We start from the raw sequence: 20,593 nt of genomic DNA, 5'->3' as shown, positions 1-20,593 counted from the left end.
TTCCAGGCCAGCGAGAGACCCCATATCAAGAAGAAAAAGGTGGATAGGCCCTAAGGCATGACACTGGAGGCTGTCTTTGTGTGTGCGCGCACACAGAGTATGTGTGCATGTGCGCACATTAATAAGAAGAGCGAGCCTGGTAAGCAGGAAGCCCATCATGTCCTAAACAAGGCTTTTGCGGAGACTAGCGCTAATAGGCTCCAAGCCCTGTACCAACCCATTTCTATCTGCAAATGTTCTGGGGATCAGCTCCAACTCTCATCAATATCTGTTTGGTTATAATCAGATTAGAGATTGTGTTCAGCTTCCTGGTTAATGCCTTAAGCACAAGCTCCGGGGCTGATTATGTGGGCAGATCAGTGAGGACGGCAGCTGGAAGAGGAAGGTTTTCCTAAAAGGGGCGGCCAGAATAGTTTAAAGGACGCACAGTGGAGGGAAGCTAACAAGAGGCAGGATGTGGGGGAGTGAGGGGTGGGACTAGGGGTGCTTCACCACCCCAAAGCCTGAAAGGACTTCAGGAGACAGGAAGAGGGACATGACACCTCTCTCTTCTTGTCCTTCCTCCAGTTTCCAGCCTAGTCACTCTGGCGGAAACCGGCTGTTTGTGGAAGGACAAGGATGTTACCGATAAGGTTCATACAGCCTGGATCCGAGCACGGAGCAGAATGAAAGGCTAGCAGGGCACAGGGAAGACATTGCGTGGATGAGCTGACGAGGCACAGAGACATACGGTGACACTCCCATGCTCTCACATTTCTGGGATATGGAAAATCCAGAATTCAAATAATGGAGTCCCAGAGCCGAGTGCATTGTTTTATAATTCAAAAGGTGGCAGATCCATCTCCACGAATAAGTTACTCTCTTCTGTCATTCTGGCTTTCTCCCTAGATAGCCTCCCACAACACACTTGCCAGCATGCTCGCCTTCTCATCTTGGATTTAGGATCCCAATGCTGGTTCAGACTGGTCCTTGACCTGTCAAACCACCCTCAAAGCCTGTGCCATTTCCCCAGGGTTCTGTGAAGGGTTCTGCGAGCTACCTCTGAGTCTCCCTTGGAGGTGAATTATGTCACCTTCTCCCTTACTCAAAGGAGAGGAACGCTGGTGGCGTTGGACGGCTCCACCGTGCCAGGTGGGGATGATGCCGGGCAGATGTATCAGAGAAGGAAAGGCAGCCTGTGGGATGCTCAGCTGCATCCCTGCAAGGACAGTTTTGCTTTGGACTTCAGAGAGCACATAACACCCACCTGTAGGGAAGGGAAGGGAAGCTGCTTCACAGAAAAGTAGCCATCCTGCATGCTGAAAAAGCCCTCCCTTGGATGGGGCAGTGGGAAGCTCAGGGACGCATCTCAGGGCCCAGCCCAGCTTCCACATCCCCTTGATGACCTGCTTGAGGTGGAGAGCAGGGCAGCCTCCATTTTCATGACTGTGAGACCGTCGCAATGGCTGTCACATCATTTGCCAACGTTTCCTTGCCAAGTCCTGATGCCAATATATGCATCCCAGTGAGAATTCTGTGCTCTGACTTTGGTTTTCAGATTTCCAGACCCTCTGTTTTGTGCAAGTTCACGTTATCGATATCAACGATCAGATTCCCATCTTCAAAGTATCAGATGTGAGTAGATGCCACCATGTGCTTTATCTTCATTTTGATCGCTGTTTGATTTAAACAAAAACACAGACAAAGTGGTGGGTATCCTAGTCAATGCACCAAGCAAAACCAGGTACCATCTTTAGCATCTTTAGTCTCCAGGGACACTAGGATGTACTGATAATATCTGGGAATGTCTGTTTACAAACGCCTGCCAGCAGCTCCTCATTCCAAAGGCTGCTTAGAAGCTACAGTCCCAATCTTCTTCAGATTGAAAGGTGAATGGCTGCTGTGGCTTGTCACAGAGTTTTGCATGCAATAGACAGTGCTTAGAGTGCTACTTAATCTTATCCAAGCATTTGGGAGAAAAAAAATACCATCAGAAACTCTGGCAACTTTAACTCATTTTGTATTTAACCAGGTAATAGGAAAGGGGAAAAGACCCAAAAAGAATATGTTCCATATATTTGCAAGAATTAGAATTGGGCATGGAGTCAGAAAGATCAATATAGGAAGGACATCAAGGTGAACGCTGTAGTCATAGTATACATTACCATCGCACCCTTAAAAGGGATGTCCTGATTTATTTAACTCAAGGGAGAGTAAAGACCCTTTGGCTAGCCTGTTACGTTAGAAGTCAGTTTTGAGGCAGTTCATAGCCCTCTGATGATGTCCATTAATCAAAGCAGGGACAAGGTTGTGACAAAGGAGGGAACTGATTTATGGTGAGGCTCAGCACCAGAGAAAGTGCGATGGGACCTAGCTTGTCCTACAGGCACTGGGGTTAAGTAAGCGTGAAATAAAGGACTCATTTCTTCTCAGCCTCAATCCTCCAGGGCATTTTATACCTTCCCAGTGTTGCGACTGCGCTGCATTTTACCAGACAGTGGTCAAGTAGATTGAGCAGAAAAACTCTGCAGGGGGGAGTTTAAAAGCTTGGACTTGCAAACCGGGCTGGAGAGAAAGAGGGTTTGCTTATGCTGCTGTCAGCATCCTCTCTTGGACCCTGGCTGTTGCCGTTTTTGAGATCATGATGTGGGAAAGAGTAGATTTTGGGGCTTGGGGGGAGTCAGAATGCTTTATGGGAACCTGGGCCTTGAAGCTCTGGGTATGATCACACCATGTTGTCCTGGGCAGGGCTGACCATGCTGCCCCTTGGCTCCTCTGTCAAATGTCACCGGTAAGTTTGCCCTCTAGGGCTTTGTGCTGCCATCTTTCCTAAGAACGGTCTACCAGCCATTCGGGGGCGGTACAAGCATCCTGTCTTCAAACAGTGAGCTACATCTTCCCTTTAGACCAGCGATCAAGCCCGTCTAGGAGGAAATGTGATAACTCGCATTGTTCAACTGACAAATAGCAAGGTTAGGATTTGTAGCCAACTCTGAGGTCAGTGTTTTGAGCTCCTAATCTCGGTTACTTAATTTATTGACGCATTAGAAGTACCTGTCACATCAGAGGCATTTCACATATTACAGCTATTTATATCATGATTATTCAAATAGTTATAGTTCTTAAGCATGTTGGATGTTGGAGGGGAAATCTGTCTTAGAATCCTTCTAGAACGTCTAAGATGCTATGTTCCTTGGCATAGATTTCAATTCACGGATACAAAAGATGTTAAACCAACTGCAACACGTTCATCAGGGAAACCTGTGCCGGGTGTTAGTGCCAGCTGTGGTCTCTGTTCTGGACCCAGAGATGCTTGAGTTTGGCACTTAAGGTCAGTGACAGCGGACATTCTGCTTCCTTTCCCCTCCCTGTTTCTTCCTCAGTATGGGGACGTGACTCTCCCTGAAGACACGGCCATTGGATCCACCATCCTGGTCATTGAAGCCACGGATGCGGACGAACCCTTTACCGGGAGCTCTAAAATCCTCTACAAGATCATCAAGGGGGATCCCGAGGGGAGACTGGAAGTCATCACAGACCCCAAGACCAATGCAGGATACGTCACCGTTAAACAGGTAGAAAGCCCACTTGATTATTGTTTTATTAATTAAATTTGTTCAATTGTTTTTCCATCCTCCTTCTGCTCCTGTTCTCTCCCCCACATCCTCTCTGAGCCCCCTTACCTTCACTCCTCCTCTGCTTCTGTCTACAAAGGGGCAGGTCTCCCATGGGTATCAACAAAGAATGGCCTATCCAGTTGCAGTAAGACTAAGTAAGTAAGATTAAGGCTGGGCAAGGCCAGTATGAGAAATAGTGAGGAATAGGCTCCCCAAAGTCAGCCAAAATGTTAGGAACAGCCCCTGTTCCCACTCCCAGGGGTCCCACAAACAGATCAGGCTACACAAGGGACCAAGGTTGGTACCATGCAGGCTCGCTGGCTGTCGTTTCAGACTCTGTGAACTTCTATGAGCCCAGGTTAGTTGTTTCTGTAGGTTTCCTTGTGATGTCCTTCACACACACACACACACACACACACACACACACACACACACACACACTTGTACAATTCTTCCTCTCTTCAGCAGGATTCCCTGAACTTGGCCCAATGCCTGGTTGTGGGTCTGATGGAATCTGTTTCCATCAGTTACTGGTTGAAGGCTCTCTGGTGACAGTTGGGGTAGTCCCTAATCTTTGAGTATAACAGAATATCATTAGGCATCTTTATGTTGACTTTTCCCCCCCTCCAATAATGTTTGGTTCTATCCCAGGTCTCTGGACTATCCAATCTCAGAGGCTTGATACCCCAGGTACCACTCTTGTGGTGAGCGGTCATTGGTTGGCCATTCCCACCATCTCTGCACACCCCTCCCCCAACACACAGAGAGATAGGCAGGATGAACTGCAGGTCAAAGTTTGTGTGGCTGGGCTGTCATCCAAATTCCTCCACTGACAGTCCTGCCTGGTCACCGGAGACGGCCAGTTCAGGCTACACATCCACTATTGCTAGGAGTCTAAACTGTGGTCATCCTTGTGGATTTGTGAGGTTTTAGTTCCTTTTGAGAACTTGACTGGCTGACCTGGGCTGGCAAGACGGCTCAGTGGATAAAAGCACTTACTCTAACAAGTCTGACAACCTGTCCGAGCCTTGGGACCCTCGTGGGAAAGAGAGAGAACTGACCTTCACACATTGTCCTTTGATGTTGGTGCATGTATCATGCATGTATGCATCAACATGCATAGATACATGCACGCAAATAAATAATGGTATTTTAAAAGCCCACATGTGCTCATACTAAAATAAGAACAATATATACACACATATGTAGTATTTAGATTTTAGTCTCCAGGGTCTCAGAGTCCTATGGGAGCCTTGAGTTCAGAGATCGCCACCAATGACAGGGAGTAGCTCCACTTCTTGGCCTTTCTGCTCTTATAGAAACATAGATGTTTGCTTAGACGGGGACACGAGGCCCCAGAGGGCCGACTGTTCATAAGATAGCTGTCTTCCTGTGCTGGCACGTGTAGTTAGGCGCATGCTTAAAAACTTTCGGAATTCGGAATCAACTCTTTCCTTCTTAGGCAGCCTGCTTGCTAAATCCTCCCACATACAGAACCGGAAACAGTGCCCTGTTCTTCCTGGTCCTGTCTGGCCAGGTGGGATGAGAACACATCCTCCTCCTGGCACAGGCTCCGTTCACCTCTCCTAGAATCTGTTCTTTGGGGTCTTGAGTTCTGAATTCCCTATCCCATGTGGACTTCTCTGGCGTATATTTTCCTAGCTGTCATTGTGGGAGGAGAATCGAGATTTGGCTGAGGGGATGAGAAGGGTGGCCTGGGGTTAAAGGGATCCGAGGGGGTTTTCACTAGCTTCTCTTCCAGGACAGTCCACGAAAACGCCCAGCACCCCGCTAACACCCGAAGGAAAGCTGTGCTTTTGTCTTTCCCTGTGGTTTGCCTGAGAAGCAGGTTTCGGTTAAGACTACGAGTGTTTAAAGACATGAATCATTTAAGGGAACTGTTCACTCCAAGGTTAATTTCTCCTCCTTTTCTCTCCTCCACAGGCTCTCGATTTTGAAGCCCAACCGGTTGCCAACATTGTGTTCAAAGCGGAAAACCCTGAGCCCCTGGTGTCCGGTGTATCTTACAACGACAGCTCTTATGCCTCATTCACGCTGACTGTGACGGATGTGAACGAAGCGCCTGTGTTTCCCCAACGTATATTCCAAGCAAAAGTCAGTGAGGACGCTGCTATAGGCACCAGACTGGGCAATGTGACTGCCAGGGACCCCGAAGGCCTGGCTATAAGGTGAAGGATGGTAGGGCTGTGCAGGCTGACTTGCTGTCACCATAGCAAGGGGGCTAACAAGAGCTGGAAAGGTGCAGAAGCAGCATGTTATTGCTGCAGGATATAGAGCAAAAATCAGAAGCAAGGTCTCTGGCATTGGTTCGGGGTTTCAGACACACGGCATCAGGTGCCATTCACTTTTCCCGTGATGCAGGTCTCAACTGAGGTCTGGTAAAGTCAGGAGGTCTCCCCCTCCAACCAGTCACTGGGTTTGAACTGTTGGGGTTCTGGAGAAAGTTTCTGAGGGAAAGCGGATTGGAGAGGTAAAAGCCCAGTCGGGCAGAGAAGGCCACCTTACAGGCCAAAGGGATTGTCTTAGATGTGGGGATCTCGGGCTCCCCGTCCCTCCAGAGAGCTAGTCTGGGGCAGCATTCCCAGGGGGACCAGTCAGTCCTCGAGGTGAGACGCTAAGAATGTGGACATATTTCCATCTCAACCATTCTCAGTCTTTTCTTTTCGCCTTTGGTGCGACAGCCCCCTTGTGCGTTGGTCTCAATAATGTACAACGATTTATTTACTTACCACATGCACATATATACATTTGTATAATATCTACATGATCTTAAAGACCACATGGTTAGTAAGTTTAGGTAGGATTGAACTCAGTTCTTCTGCTTGTCTTGTACAATATTGTCCAGAACGTATACGGCAAACAAACACTTCGGCATGACTTGACTGGTGCATATGGTTCCAAATGGCCAGTATGTAAGATTTTCTACAAGCCTTACTTCCCAGTGAGCTGTTCTATGGACACTTAGGTTCAGTTGTATGGGCTTAACTGATTGTCTTGCATGGAGTGTATTACTGGCTTGCTTACTATAACAAAAAGTGTGAAGCAGGTAACTTTATTCAAAAAGGCAGCTTATTTATCTCATAGCTCTGGACACTTATAGGCACAACACCGGCATGGGAAGAGTGTGAAGGCCTTACGTGATTATTAGCAGAACAGCAATACCAGCAAGGGGAAAGAATCCTATTGCAGGCAGGAATCCAGAGCAGCTGGGGTCTCACAGTGCTGCAAGGGCATATCCTCAATTGACTGAAGGACAGCCCGTTTGGGCCCCCCTTTCAAAGGTCCTGCACGTGACAAACTCACCGCCTGAGAAAGAGGCTTCTAACATGAGAACTTTTGGGGGGGCAATGCTCACATCATCCATATCATGCTAAGGAGTAAAGCTACCAGCCAGTGAGGGCTATACAGCGTTATTCGTTGTGGAAATAAGCTATTCTTCTGAGTCGCACGTCATGATGGGGTCCTAAGTATCTAATTCCACAGCCCATCATTGTCTTAGAGACGACTTACATCCTTCATGAGAATGCTACAAAAATGATTGGTAGTAATTAAAAGATAAAATTAATATAATTACTGGTCCGAGGTATGTGCCTGTCAGTACAGAGAAAAACACACTTAAAGACATTCTTCTGGTGGAACAAAAACTGGTTCAGGACATAAAACCAGAGCTGCAGTCAGAAGATTAGGTGGACAAAGGGAGACAGAGAGGGGTATTCTGTAAAGTCTGCTTCTGCACAGCACACTAATGAGGAATTATCAAGGAAGCCTAGATGGCTGTGGTGGGCAAGAGCTAACTTTACAGATTCCAAAGTTGTGGACTGAGAAGTTTAGCTCTCCAGATGGGTACCTAGAGAGCCCATTAACACCAATAGACCCGTCCAGCCCAGCTTCCAACATTATAGACCCCTTTGCTGACACGGATCCAGAACCCAAGTGTTTCTGACTACTTCCGGTGTGGTCCAAGGCGCTGCTATCTTTGCTAGAACCCAGCCTTTCCTACCAGCCCCTCCCGACCCATCTGAGTCAATGTATGCACCGATGCCCACAAGGGCCTCTAAAACAAGGCAAGCCGATTGTCCAGCTACTCTTCAGACCCTGCCTGGGGGTTCTCGCTTCTCTTAGGGGGAGGTCCCAACTACCAAGGAACTTTGTTTATCCCCTCCCCCTCCCCCCCAAATATGAGCACAGTACTTGACATAGCCAATGTGCTAAAAAATACCGAGAAAAATTAATTAAACTAAATATAATATTAAGCATTCTTATTACTGGACATGTGGGCTAACAGAATTGAAAAACTTTAGACAATGTTTTGAAGCCACACATGCATGCAATGCTTTAACTCCTATTAAATTTTTATTGAGGTGACATTTCCAGGCCTGGGAGTAAGTGGTGTAGACTATATACAGTCATGACGTGACACTTTACAAAGACTACACTCACTGGTCCTCCTCAGGCAAGACTTGCTTCTCTCAAATTAATCTGTCTACACCTACCAGTGAGTTCTCTTGAAGACATGATTTCAGCCAGGTCACCTTCCCACTCGACACAGCTTGATGGCTGCCTCTGGCTTCTACGACCTGGCTCTTCCTGTCTCTGTGGCCTCGTCTTTCTTGTCTTCGGCTGCCCACACTATCCACACACTATGCACACACCAAGATGGTCCTGGTCTCTCTAACATGGCTGCCATAGCTATGAGGCAGCCTCTTGCCCGCATCAGCATGTCCTTCAGGAAGGTTTTTCTCTGTGCAATCAACTTTCTCATGATTCCAATCTCTTACATGGTCTCTATTACACTTTACGGGAATTATCAGTGTGTCTGAAGTCCACTTTCATCAACTCTTGCCTTGGTCCTGTCTGATGAAACTGATGTTTCTTTAGTGAGGGTTCACTGGGCCACCAGCCGTCCTGTCTCCCACACGAGCTGCTCAGGTTTCCTTGGGGGTGTTGTACTGAAAGATCTCAGAAGGCGATTAGTTCAGTTTGAAACCTTTGTTGCCAGGAAAATGTAACTTTTCTGCCAGTTTGTCACTCTGCCATACATAACAAAACAATCCCAGCACCATGTTGTAGAGCAGCTGTGACCCTTTAATACAGTCCCTGATGTTGTGGTGACCCCTGACCATAAAATTATTTTTGTTGCTACCTCATAATTGTAATTTTTATACTGTTACGAATCAAAGTGTAAATAAATATCTGTGTTTCTTGATGATCTTAGGCGACCCCTGTGAAAGGGTCACTTGACCCCCCCCCCCCCCCCCCCGGGGGTCGCAAGGGTTGAGAACTGCTGTAAAGACAGTTCTTCCGAAGAGAGATATGTAACGGAGATGCTGATTGGGTAACTCTGCCCAATCACTCAAATGGTAGTATTATGTCGTAGTATAAATGCACAGACTACCTTTCATTTTCATTCAGAGTAACGTGTTTTCTTCTGCTCTTCCCTTCATGGAAGATACTCTCTGAGCGGCGATAAGAGAGGCTGGCTTAAAATCGACTCCGTCACCGGGGAGATATTTAGTGCGGCTCGGCTGGACAGGGAAGCAGAAAGTCTGTATCGGGTACGCGTAGTGGCCACTGAAATAGGTGAGCAAAACCAAGCCGAGCCAGATTATCGGGAAAAATACCAATAAAAATGAGAGGGAGGGCAAGAAAATTGATGAGGTTAAATACCACGGCTGAGTACAACCCTAAAGCCAGGTGAGACAGGCGCAAAGGCGTGTGTGCGTGTGCGCATGCGTGCGTGTATGTGCGTGCATTCCTTAATGTCTGTGATAGAGAACGCCTATGCTAATCTGGGTTTCTACCAGGTGAGTTACTCTGAGACTGGGGATCTGCTCCTTGGATGAGGCAGGATAATTTTGAGAGGAAAGGCAATCGCACAGATACGCCAGATGTTTGAGCCATCCCTGCATCATCCTTGCATCCTATTTAATTTATGTGTGATACAAGTTGTCCAATCGCTCTTACATGGAGTGCCAGGAAAATTTTCCGATTAAAATAAAGATAACTCACAGAAATAGTAAGCTAACCAGGAAAAGGGCTGGTGATTAAAACATTGAGTGTCTTTAAATGGAATTTTCCATCCTACAGTAGGAGTTCTGTTGATCTTATGCTGATCAAGGACTCTAATTAGCTGGTAATGTGTCTGCTTAGCTTATAAAAAAGATGGGAGTGGAACAAATTACTACCCAAAAAATACAGTTTTAGACCGAAAAATAATAATAATAAAAACTTTAAAAATGCAAAGCCCTGATCATGGGAGATGGTAGAAGGGGACGGAAGAAGAAGGGAGGAGAGCATAGAAAAATATATAGCTCAATAGAAACAATTTAAAATGAAAAGAAAATGCAAAACCCCAAATTAGAGGCAGACACAGGAAGCAGAGAAAGGAATTATAAAAATGTATGGGAAAATCTGGAGAAAGCCAAAATGACATTCAACTACACATTCAACTACAGCAAGGACACAGAACCGCTGGCTGTTGTCGGAAGGGAAGCAGGAGCGGATGGCGAGAGCTTGCCGAGAGGCAGCCCTGTCTGTCGCTGCCGGGCATTCTGCTCTCAGGTCGTGCGGGTTCAGCTGGTGATTTAAGAGCTCCCAGGAAGTCCGAGGGGGGGTCATGGCCTTCCCGTGAACCCACAGGGATCCACGCTGCACTCTGCCCGAGTTCCCTGAGTGGCTCTCACCTTTTAGAGGTTTTATGGGTTGTGACCGTGAGCCAAAGCCCAGTTCCAGTTTCAGCTGTTGGCATTGAGATCAGAACGTAAACAGACCAAACAACTTCAAGGACATCAGAGGCTCGTCTTTGGTTTAATGACAGTCAGTCATCTCTGTGAGGAAAAGCAAGAAAACGAGGCTTCCCGGAATCAAAGCAGGAGTCAGAAAACGGCTTAGGGGAATGGACGTAGAGCCATTGGTGCCATGTCTGCCTGAGGTTAGGCAAGGACAGTCCAGGTCGGCTGTGCCACAGGGTGCCTCCTGTGTGCGTCTGTTATTGGCCACACTCTGCATAAAGAAACCAAGGCATCGAGAAATTGGCTTACCCAAGAGCACACAGCTACCCACGGGTCATACAACAGAGGACATGGTTTTCACTAGTATAGCACGGCAGATGACATGTGTGCAACCTTTGTTTACACATGAGAGCATCGTAAAACCACATGCTTCTCAGCTGAAAACCATGACGCTTAGAAAGCTGAGTTAGGATGCTTAAGGCAGAGGTAAGTGATCGAGGGTTCGGCTGGTGGCTGGTAGCCTCCTGGACCAGCGCCGTCTCCAGTGGGCACTAGCTGTGTGAACTTAGCGAAGTTATGCAGTTTCTGAGTGTCACACACACACACACACACACACACACACACACACACACACACACACACCTTGTCAGTATTACCATTTAAACATTGAAAACATTTTATTACATTTTGTCTGTATGTATACGTGCCAAAATCAATTTTTGGGAGTTAGTTCTTCCTCCATGGGGCTTTCAGGGCCTAAAGTCATATCACAGGTCTGGCAGGAAGTACATTCACTCACTGAGTCATCTCGTAGGTTCTATTTAAACATTTTAACCGGTACTAAAATTAGGTCTGTAATTCTAAAGGCTTTTTCTACTACTTTAACAGACCTGTTTAAATATTAATTTTTTTTAAGGAAAGAGAAACATACTTCCTTCTGCAGGATGATGACAATGCTTGAAATTACGTTCTAACCTTTCACTTTCTCAGGTGGGTCCGCTTTGAGCTCCGTGGCAGATTTCCACCTGGCCCTCACAGATGTGAATGACAACCCCCCACGCCTGGCTAAGGAGTACACCGGCTTGTTCTTCTGCCATCCCCTCAGTGCTGCTGAGAGTCTCATCTTTGAGGCCACTGACGACGACCTGCAATCACTTTGGAGGTCTCAGTTTACGTTCGCTCTCGGCAGAGAAAGCTTGAAAAATGACTGGCAAGTTTCCAAAATCAATGGTGAGTTATCAGATGTACAAGGAGAAAACTCAATGGTGGACGAGGGAATAACGTTTCTTCCCCCCATGGGTTGGCTTTATAACTCAGCATGGAAATTTCTTCTTGTTCCAAGAAAGCCGTTCACCCTCTGGGAACACACAGGAAAAGTCTTCAAAGCCCCAGGCTTTGTGGGAAGGGAAGCTTGGCACCGCATACACCCTGGCTGGGGTACATGGATAAATGAACAATTTGAACATCAGTTGTAAATTTCCAGGGAAGACTGAGAAACAGATTTTATTATAGATTTTATTGAAATGTAATTCACATACAGTAAATCACATCTGATTAATGTGTACAACTTTACAAGAATTTATATATATAATGATATATATATCATTATATATATAAGATCAGCACAATCAAGTGAATATTTTGTCACTCTCAAGATTTGTCTTACCTTATTTTTTTATTACCGCTGCCTTCTCCATTAAGCCCACCCATTTTCTCAGCCAGCGACCAATCTTTCTGTGGCTACAAATCTGTGTGTATTTTTGTAACGTCATGTGCGTTCCTTCCACTTAGTATGATTATTTGGGGCTGCATTCCTGTCTTGTGTTCCAGAGTTTCTTCACTTCTTTGTGCACTGGTACTGTGACAGTTCTCGACGTCCATTCTCTTGACGACTGTTAGCTTCTGACCACGTGTGTGGACGAGTGTTTGGTGGGGCCACGTGTGTGGACGAGTGTTTGGTGGGAGCATGCTCTTTCATGTGTCTTAGCTGAACGCCGAGGAGCCGGATGACTACCTCACATAGTAGGCTAATGCTTTGCTAGTTAAGCACAGGTCAAACCATTTCCCAATTTGTTCTTCGCATTTTACATTCCCACCAGCGCATGAGATCCTCAGCTGCTCAGCACCCTCTCAATGCATCTGCTAGGCTTAGTTAATTTTAGCCTCTAGTGGGTGCGCATCAGTCTCCTATTATATTTTTGATTGGTATTTCCCTAGTGACTAATGCTTTAAGTCTCTCCTCTTTGCATGTGGTGAGCTGCCATCCATATATCAGTGAAGCATCTGATCAAATATTGTTCTCAAACTCTTCAGCTTCTATTGAATTGTAGGTGTGTGTGTGTTGTGTGTGTATGTGTGTATGTATGTGTGTTGTGTGTGTATTGTGTGCTTTATCAGGAAGTTGAATTTTTTATAGCAATGTCTTCTCCATGTTTTTAAAGATTCACTTTTTATTATGTATGTGTGTCTTGTAACTGTACACCCTGTGTGTGCAGGGGAGAGACTGCAGGGTCAGAAGAGGGCGCCGGGTCCCTGGGAACTGGAGTTAGGGCAGCTGTGGCCTATTTGGTGAGCCGGGAACTCACTCTAGTCCTTTGCAAGAGTGGTGAGCATTCTTAACTGCTGAGTCACCTCTCCAGCTCCCTTCACAATATCTTTTAAACAGAAAGATTAAAAAGTATCAGAGTCAGAGTTAATGGTTTCTTGTGTAATCTGTGAGTTTTAGAAGTGCCTGCTCTTTTCTATAGAGAAACAGAGGAGGAGTGGAGGGAGGGGAAACTGCAATGGGGATGTATTGAAAACAAAAAAATAAGGAAAGAAGCCAAAAATAAAAACATCTTTACTTAACACAAGGTCACTAAAAGAAGATCCATTTCATGCTAATGTTTATGCAGGGCAAGTGGTTACAATCAAGGCGCTTTGCTTTTAATATGGATACCTAATTGTTCTAACACCATTTATTCAAAATACCTCTTCAGCATGGATAATCTTGAAAATTTCAGAAAAATTCAAGTGGAAAAAAACCCCTACCTTACAACACTATATCGTTATAGTATTGTATATCCATAAAAGACACAAATCAGGTGCTATCACTTTTCCAGAGCTGTTTCATCTGTTCTAGGTGTTTTGGTTTTAGTATAAATGTCAGCATGCTGCTTGTACATCTCTGTCAAAAGGAAGGTGTGGAGATTGGGTTTAGATTCTGCTGCATCTGTGTGAGTGTTTGGGGGGTAGGGTAGGTGTCTTCAGTTCATGAACACAGACAGTGTCTCCACTTACTGAGATCTTTAATTTCTTTCAGCAACATGGCTTAGCTTTCAGTGTGTAGTTCTTGCAAAAATGACCTGCTCTTTTAAATAGTGTTGTTAAGATTTAAATTTCTATACATCTCTGAGATGCAGACACACAACTGATGGTTTTTATATATGGCTCTTGTTTGACACCTTATTGACACTGTGTACTAACTTTTATAGTCTTTGGATTTCTTCGGCTTTCCACATAGTCTGTGTTGTCTATAACTGACAGTTTTACTGCTTCCCTTTCGATATTGTCTTGTTATTGGCTAAAATTTTAGATCTATCTATAAATTTTGGTTTGTATTTGATACTTCGGTTTTCTAATCCCGACTCACTGAGAACTGTTTCTCTTTGTATGGTTAAGTTGGAAATTTTTGGTCAGTAATTGATGGGATATTGTGGCTTTTATCTTAAAAGGAGCTGCAATGCTGGAATTAGGTCTATTTGGTGATGAAATGTTTTATGTAATTTTTGAATATAATTTTTTAAAAATTACGTCTTTTGTGTTTATATTAATAAATCTATATAAGTCGACCTGTATTTTTCCTTACAATGCTTTTAAAAGTTCGCTTTTGAAATCAGTAACTGCTGATCTAGTAGAATAACTTAAAAGGTGTGCTACTATCCAATCACCTGGAAGCCGTATGTGTGAAATTTGCCTACGTTTTTCCTTAATATTAGGGAGTAATTTATTTACCGATGAATACAGAAAGCTTTTTTGGTGGAAAATTTAACTGCAGGGTTCATTTCTTTGTTATGTAAGTCTATAAAATTATACATTTCTTCTTGGTTGAGGTTGTTAGCCTGTAGTTTTCAAATATTTACCTAGCTCATTTTGTTTGTCTAATTCATCAGCATACAGCTACTCACAACATTCTATTCTCTGTATCTATAGTTGTGTAGCGATATCAGTTCATTCTGATGTTGGCAAGTTAATTATCTTTTCCCCTAATCAAGTAAGGGACAAGTTTATTGATTTGTTCATAGCTTCTAAGAACCGGCTTTTGGAGATAGGTTTGCTCTGTGTTTTTGTGCACCCTTTCCTGGGCTTTCTTTTCCTTATTCCTCTGCTGTGTTTTACTTGTTCTTGTTTTATGCTTACTATGGTGGAATTTGTGACAGCTAATTTGGGATTTTTTTTTCTTTGTTAAGATACGCACATAGTGCCACCGACTCTCTCGGGATGACTTTGCCTGCCTTCCACATCTTCAGCAGTTCACAAAGCTACAGAATCCTCTTTTGTGTCCTATACGTTGCTTAGAAATGCATCTACAAATATTCTGCAAATGTACATTCATTTTCTCCTGTGTTCTTCGTGTGCTCCACTCTGGGTAGTTTCTACTCACTGATTTTTCTCTTGTATTCTATTTTCCATTTATTCCATTAAGTATATTTTTCACACCAAAACATTTTAGTTGTCAGTGCTACACATTAATTTGGGTCTTTTTCATAGTGTTCATGTCTATATGTAATATTCTTAAATGTCTAGCTTCTTATATATGATTATTTTCTGATCCTTATCTACTCTTTCTTGTATTTGATTGGTTAGTTTTGTTATTTCTTATTCTATTTTCTAGCATGTTGACAAATCTTTACTAAATATAGGGCATTTTTTAATTACTGCAAATATTGAGTTTTATTCTGAACCATAAAGTTTGGCTAGCAATTTGAAAAAAAATCACTCTGGCTCTGCCTGGCCTGAACTGAGCCCCTATTATAAAAATAATAATGTCAGGTTTTCTCCTATAATTCATGACATGTTTATCCATAGGGTCTTATCCCCAGGACCCAATAGTAGTGCTAGGTATGGATTTCATCTCATTAAGTGGCCTTAAATCCAATCACAATCAGAAAGTGTTTGGTTACTCTTCTGATATTCATGCCATTATTGTACCAGTGAGTATACCTTGCCAGGTTGGTTGTTACTGTAGCACAGAGTCCATAACTGGGTAACATGGATAATTATTTTTCTCCTCTGGAATCATGCATAGTACCTTCTATTTATGAAAGCTACCCAGTAGGTATTAAGATTCCAGGTGAATATTAGATTGATTTTTTTTCATGTTCTATCACTTAAATATGTGCTATCTCCAACAACAGAATCTCACTTTTAAGTTCTAGATAGTAACCAAGGGCATTGACAATAGCCTGTAATGTCTGGTAGTCTATAAGACACCGTTGGCCCCTCAGAGGTCTCTGGCTGGGTCCATCAGAGCTCATTCCTCCATCTGACCACCAGCTGTCACCCGCTGTATATTCCCACGGCCTCCAACATGCCAGTATCTCCAAAGAACATGGACACAAAGAATTCTCAGTAAAATACTTGGGAACCAAACTCAAGAACACATGTCAGGCACATTGAGCAACTGCTTAATTCCAGAGATTTGCAGACGTTTTCACGTATGGAAATCAGTAAGCATCATATAAGTAGATCCAAAGACAGAAACCAGCAATTGTCTCATTAGATGAAGAAAAGGCCATTGACAAAATCTAGTGTCCCCTTCATGATAAAAGCTCTGGAGAGTCTAAGAATACAGGGGACACAGCTCAGTGTAACAAAGACAATATGCAGCAAGCCCACAGCCAACATCGTGCTAAGTGGAGAAAACCTTGAATCACATCAGGAACAAGACAAGGAGGTCTCATCCTCCTGATTTTTGTTCAATAGTGCTCCTTCTAAAGTCTTGGCGCAATAGACAAAAGAAGGAGAGAAAGGTGATACAAATAGGCAAGGGAAAAGTTAAAGGATGCTTTAGTTTATTTTTAAAGGTAAGCAACATGGAAAAACAGAAGTTAAATTACTCAAAGTAGCACTTATATCAGGCTATGTTCCAGCCTATCTCATTATCGACAATGCAAAAATGAGCATTATTCTAGCCGAGCAAGGGTTCTGAGTCCATTTTCCCCCTGTCCCAACAGGTACTCATGCTAGACTCTCCACCAAGCACACACGCTTCGAGGAAGGTGTTTATGAGATCCCAATTCTCCTGAGCGATGAGGGGAAGCCACCCATGAAAGGCACCGTCTCCTTATCAGGTAGGCGCTTCGCATACGTGACGTGGAATCCCTGCTGCCGTGGGCCATGTAAGGAGTCTTTACAGTGGGGTTCGGCAGCTATTCCCTTGGAAACTTACCCTGCCAAATACTGTTCTGCTCTCTAGTTACTTTCTGCCAGTGTGTGGAAGGAAGCTGTTTCCGGCCAGCAGGCAGGCACGACGGGATACCCACGGTGGGCATGGCAGTTGGAATACTTCTGACCACCCTGCTGGTCATTGGTGAGTCTGACTTCCTGGAGTCCTTGGCTGTAATGTGAGCTCATCATACCATCTTACTTAGGGGTTCCTGGATTGGGTACTAACCGAGGATTAGTACTAGATTAGTATGAGTATGAGTATGAGTATTAGTATTAGATTAGTAACAGAGATACCAAGCAGTCAGACCTGTCAAAGTGTCCTGGTTGGGAGATACGATGTCAGAAGAAGTCCTCCCTCCACCCGTCATTCCCATCCTTGGATTTTCACGCTGACATTTATACCATGCAACTCTTTGTATTAATCAGTCTTTTTTTGATTTAAGTAACCAATACCTAAGATAATCAACTCTAAAAACGTGTTCCTTTTTGTGTCGTGGTTTCAGAGGTTCTGGTCCACGACTGGCTGGCCCATTGCCTCAGGGTCCATGCCAGGGCAGCTCTTTATTGAGTAAAGCTGCTCGCTTCCCAGATGGGAAGAGATGAGAGAGGAAGGGGGCAGGGTCCGACTGTCCCCTTGGAGGGTAATCTTCAAGAGGGCTAGGGGAGACTCCTGATCACTATAGTTTTTACCACCTGCTAGTGGTGCTGAATTGGGAACCTTCGGAGGACGTGCAAGATTGAAACCATATAAAGCTCTGCCTACAAATGGCTGTGTTTTGAGCCTAGTTAGCAAGCTTTTCTGAAGGGGAAAGAGTTGCGGTCTTTGTCCTCTGCAGGGTCCGGCACCAGGCTCTGTGGGCTGGTATTGTGATGGGCAAGGCCCACATGATCCTTTCCTCACAGAGGCCCCACGCTCTCCTGCCCGTGGTGGAGTAGGTAGGGGTGTGGACTGCGTAGCAAAGATGCTGCAACACCTGAAATGCTGCCAAGTTTCCCTTCGCTTTGAGGGTGTTTTCTTTAATAACGCAGGACCCTGGTTCTTTATAATCCAGAGTAACCTCACTGCAGCATAGCCCTGGCTCTCTACCTGGCTGGGTAGCATTCCTCTCTTGTGGGGTCTTCCCCCAACAATAGTCATGCTCTCCCCACCACAGTCCTCAGAGTAGTTAATTAGAAAGACACTTTGGTACTCATGGGCGCATGACTGAAGGGTTTAACATAGTCTCACACCGTCTCCCGGAATAATCCCCATCTCCTCCTCTCTATAAAGTCTTCTCAGCCATTCCCTTCATATCTATACATTTGCTCTCATATCCCAATCTGTCCCGCTGGACTTGAACACAGGGCCCTGTAAGGACTGCCCTCTCCTCATGCCCTTCAGTGTAAACTCCTCACGACATGGATGACATTGGCGGGCTTTGGCAGCCTGGCTGCCACTCCGTTTATCACGCATGGTGACCAGGTGACCTCCTTGAGAACCACTGTCTGCTGCACATACTTCATACAACAGAGATGAAGTGCCTTTCTTTTGAGAGAGGGACCCTCTTTGTAATTAATTCTGGCCTTGAACTCAGGACGCTCCCTGCCTCAGAGCGAGGTATGAGAGTTATTATCCCCTGAACTCCTTCTGCCTTCACACCTCTCACTGTTTTCCCACCTTGAGAGGATTGAGCTCGTGCACCAAGTTAGTTTCCTCCCACGGTCTCACTTCTGCCGTCCGACTCTAAGTTAAAGAGCGGGGAGTTTTGAGGCTCTGTATAAATAGAATTAACAGGGCCTTTTTATTTCATACCCTTGTTCTTTTCAAACGGGGTATGTGACTTATCACAAGATTTTTAGCCAGCATCTGAGCCTCTCCGCCATGGTGCCTCCTGTAACTGCTGGTGAGCAGAGTCTTTAAAGTAAGCCCCCTTTTCTATGGGCTCTGATAGTTCAGATTAGGGCCAAAAAGCACAGTGTGATTTTGTAACAGTTCAGACAGGTAGGAGAAGTCAGAAAGTGTGGAAGCCCACTCGAGCCCCTCGGGATGGCTGGCTTTGCTAGGAAGGTACCCATGGTGTGTCTGACAAGTGTCTGCCACCGGGCTGCATGCCAAGCCCTTACTGTGAAATTAAAGCTGTTTTTAAATCATAAAATGATGCAAGCTTTGTAGGTACAATGGAAGAGGGTTCTAGGTGGGTGGGCAGGTGTGGCAGCTCCCTGGTTCTGACTCAATTCCTTTCTCTGGGGAAGGAAAACTAGAATCAACATTTGGGTCCATACGAAGTTCAGACACTCTTCCACATGCTTTTCTGTCAGAGGACTTAGGACACCAGCTTCTCTATTCCCCAGCAGAGATCCTGTCAGCGTCCAGATTTATTATAAATTGGGGCTTCCTACACACTGAGAGCAAGTGATCTGGTTACTTAGGCCAGAGAGCCAATGCCCCGAGTTCTCACTAGAACAACGAAGCACCATTAAATCCCCCAAGTGGAGGCTCACAAGTCATTGCCCACTCCCACCGCCAAGACACGGTGACTGCGGTAGCCCATCTGGAGAGGGCACTGGTTTGACCCTGACCTTTCTCCTTTCAGCTGCCATTTTAGCAGTGGTGTTCTACCGCATGAAGAAAGACGAAGGAAAAGGGAATGTTGAAAACCCTCAGTCCCCTGAAGCCAAACCTCTGAGAAGCTGAATCGGAAAAGAAATGGTCAAGTTTGTGCACCAAGTGCTACATCAATGCCTCAGCTGTTTAATTTTGTCCAAAATGTGAAGTATAATTGGTAGAGTTTATGCGTCGTGTGCTATATCAGGACCCCAGCTGTTTAATCTCAAAGCGTCATCCAAAATGTGAACTATACTTTCTTTGATAGCATGCCACTCTTGTCCTGTAATATTTTATACTGCTGAGATATTTTATGTGCTGTAGACACGAGAGTTATTTTCCATTTTCCCATGACATTTTCCTCTTCCACAAAACCCTTAGCCACAAAACCTAAACTCTGCGCTCTGGGACGGATGAGCTGATTTCACTTCCTGTCTGCTGGTGCTTCAGAGCCCCGCCAATTATCCACCTCCAAACTTCCCAGACTCCATCTCTTCTTTTTCTCTTCCACCCCGTGTCTCTTCATATTTTGGTGTTACACCGAATTTAGACTATGTCACACAAAAGAACAAAGTGAAGTCTCGGGGGAAAGAAAAGTGGGCAGCTTCATTCCTTAGCACCAACGACAGCTTCTCAGTGTGTTTAAGCATCTTGATGGAGATCCTCCAGCTTGGCCACGGTGCAGACCCTGGGGAGGTATCAAGACTTTCCAGCGTGATCGGCTTCATGAACCTGGGCACAGGACTGAAGAGCTGTCTGGGTTTCCTCGCTACTACACGCTTACATACATGCTGCACATGTTTGTTTGTATGTTGAAGTTTTGTTATATATTTATAATGTGGTGGAAACAAGGACGCCTGGAAGTGGTGAGGAAAATCAGAAATAAATGTCAGTTTCAGTTGTTTTTATTTCTCTGATCTGTCTGTTTCATTTAGTGTGGGTGTGTGTGTGTGTGCACGCACGTGCGTACACACGCATGTGTGCATGTGCATGTTGGGGGGATGTAGGTCCAGAAAGCAATGGTTGTTGTTTTTCAAATGTTTCTGCCATATGGAGTAAGGAAAGAGGAAGGGTACGCAAACCTTTAAGCCACTGCACGCCTCAGCTCCCAGGCACATGGAACCCCAACAGGTCCTCCAGACTCCCCGCAGATAAACACGGGGCTTGAGGAAAGCGGAGGCACTGTGACTGGGAAAGCCATTCCTCCACCTGAGAGATCCTTCATCCATGGC

The 20,593-nt window shown here is 45.1% G+C and overlaps 1 protein-coding gene across 2 annotated transcripts in view; it reads left to right on the top strand.

The window, feature by feature from the left end:
- Cdh17 (cadherin 17) overlaps positions 1-20,269 on the top strand; it is a 53,817-nt gene extending 33,548 nt beyond the window's left edge. For both annotated transcript variants that reach the window (XM_048420230.3, XM_085677003.2), the window contains 8 exons: positions 1,538-1,614; positions 3,363-3,554; positions 5,541-5,785; positions 9,067-9,197; positions 11,339-11,578; positions 16,564-16,680; positions 16,806-16,919; positions 19,351-20,269. In XM_048420230.3, the coding sequence (XP_048276187.3) occupies positions 1,538-1,614; positions 3,363-3,554; positions 5,541-5,785; positions 9,067-9,197; positions 11,339-11,578; positions 16,564-16,680; positions 16,806-16,919; positions 19,351-19,451 (1,217 nt within the window). In that variant the 3' untranslated portion in view covers positions 19,452-20,269. The remainder of the gene's footprint in view (positions 1-1,537; positions 1,615-3,362; positions 3,555-5,540; positions 5,786-9,066; positions 9,198-11,338; positions 11,579-16,563; positions 16,681-16,805; positions 16,920-19,350) is intronic.
- The last annotated feature ends 324 nt before the right edge of the window (positions 20,270-20,593 follow it).

This window comes from Myodes glareolus, chromosome 16 (genome assembly GCF_982192425.1).
Source record: "Myodes glareolus chromosome 16, mMyoGla1.1, whole genome shotgun sequence".
NCBI classification, from domain to species: Eukaryota; Metazoa; Chordata; class Mammalia; order Rodentia; family Cricetidae; genus Myodes; species Myodes glareolus.
The sequence above is the reverse complement of the archived record's forward strand: the minus strand, read 5'-3'. Positions and strand labels throughout refer to the sequence as shown.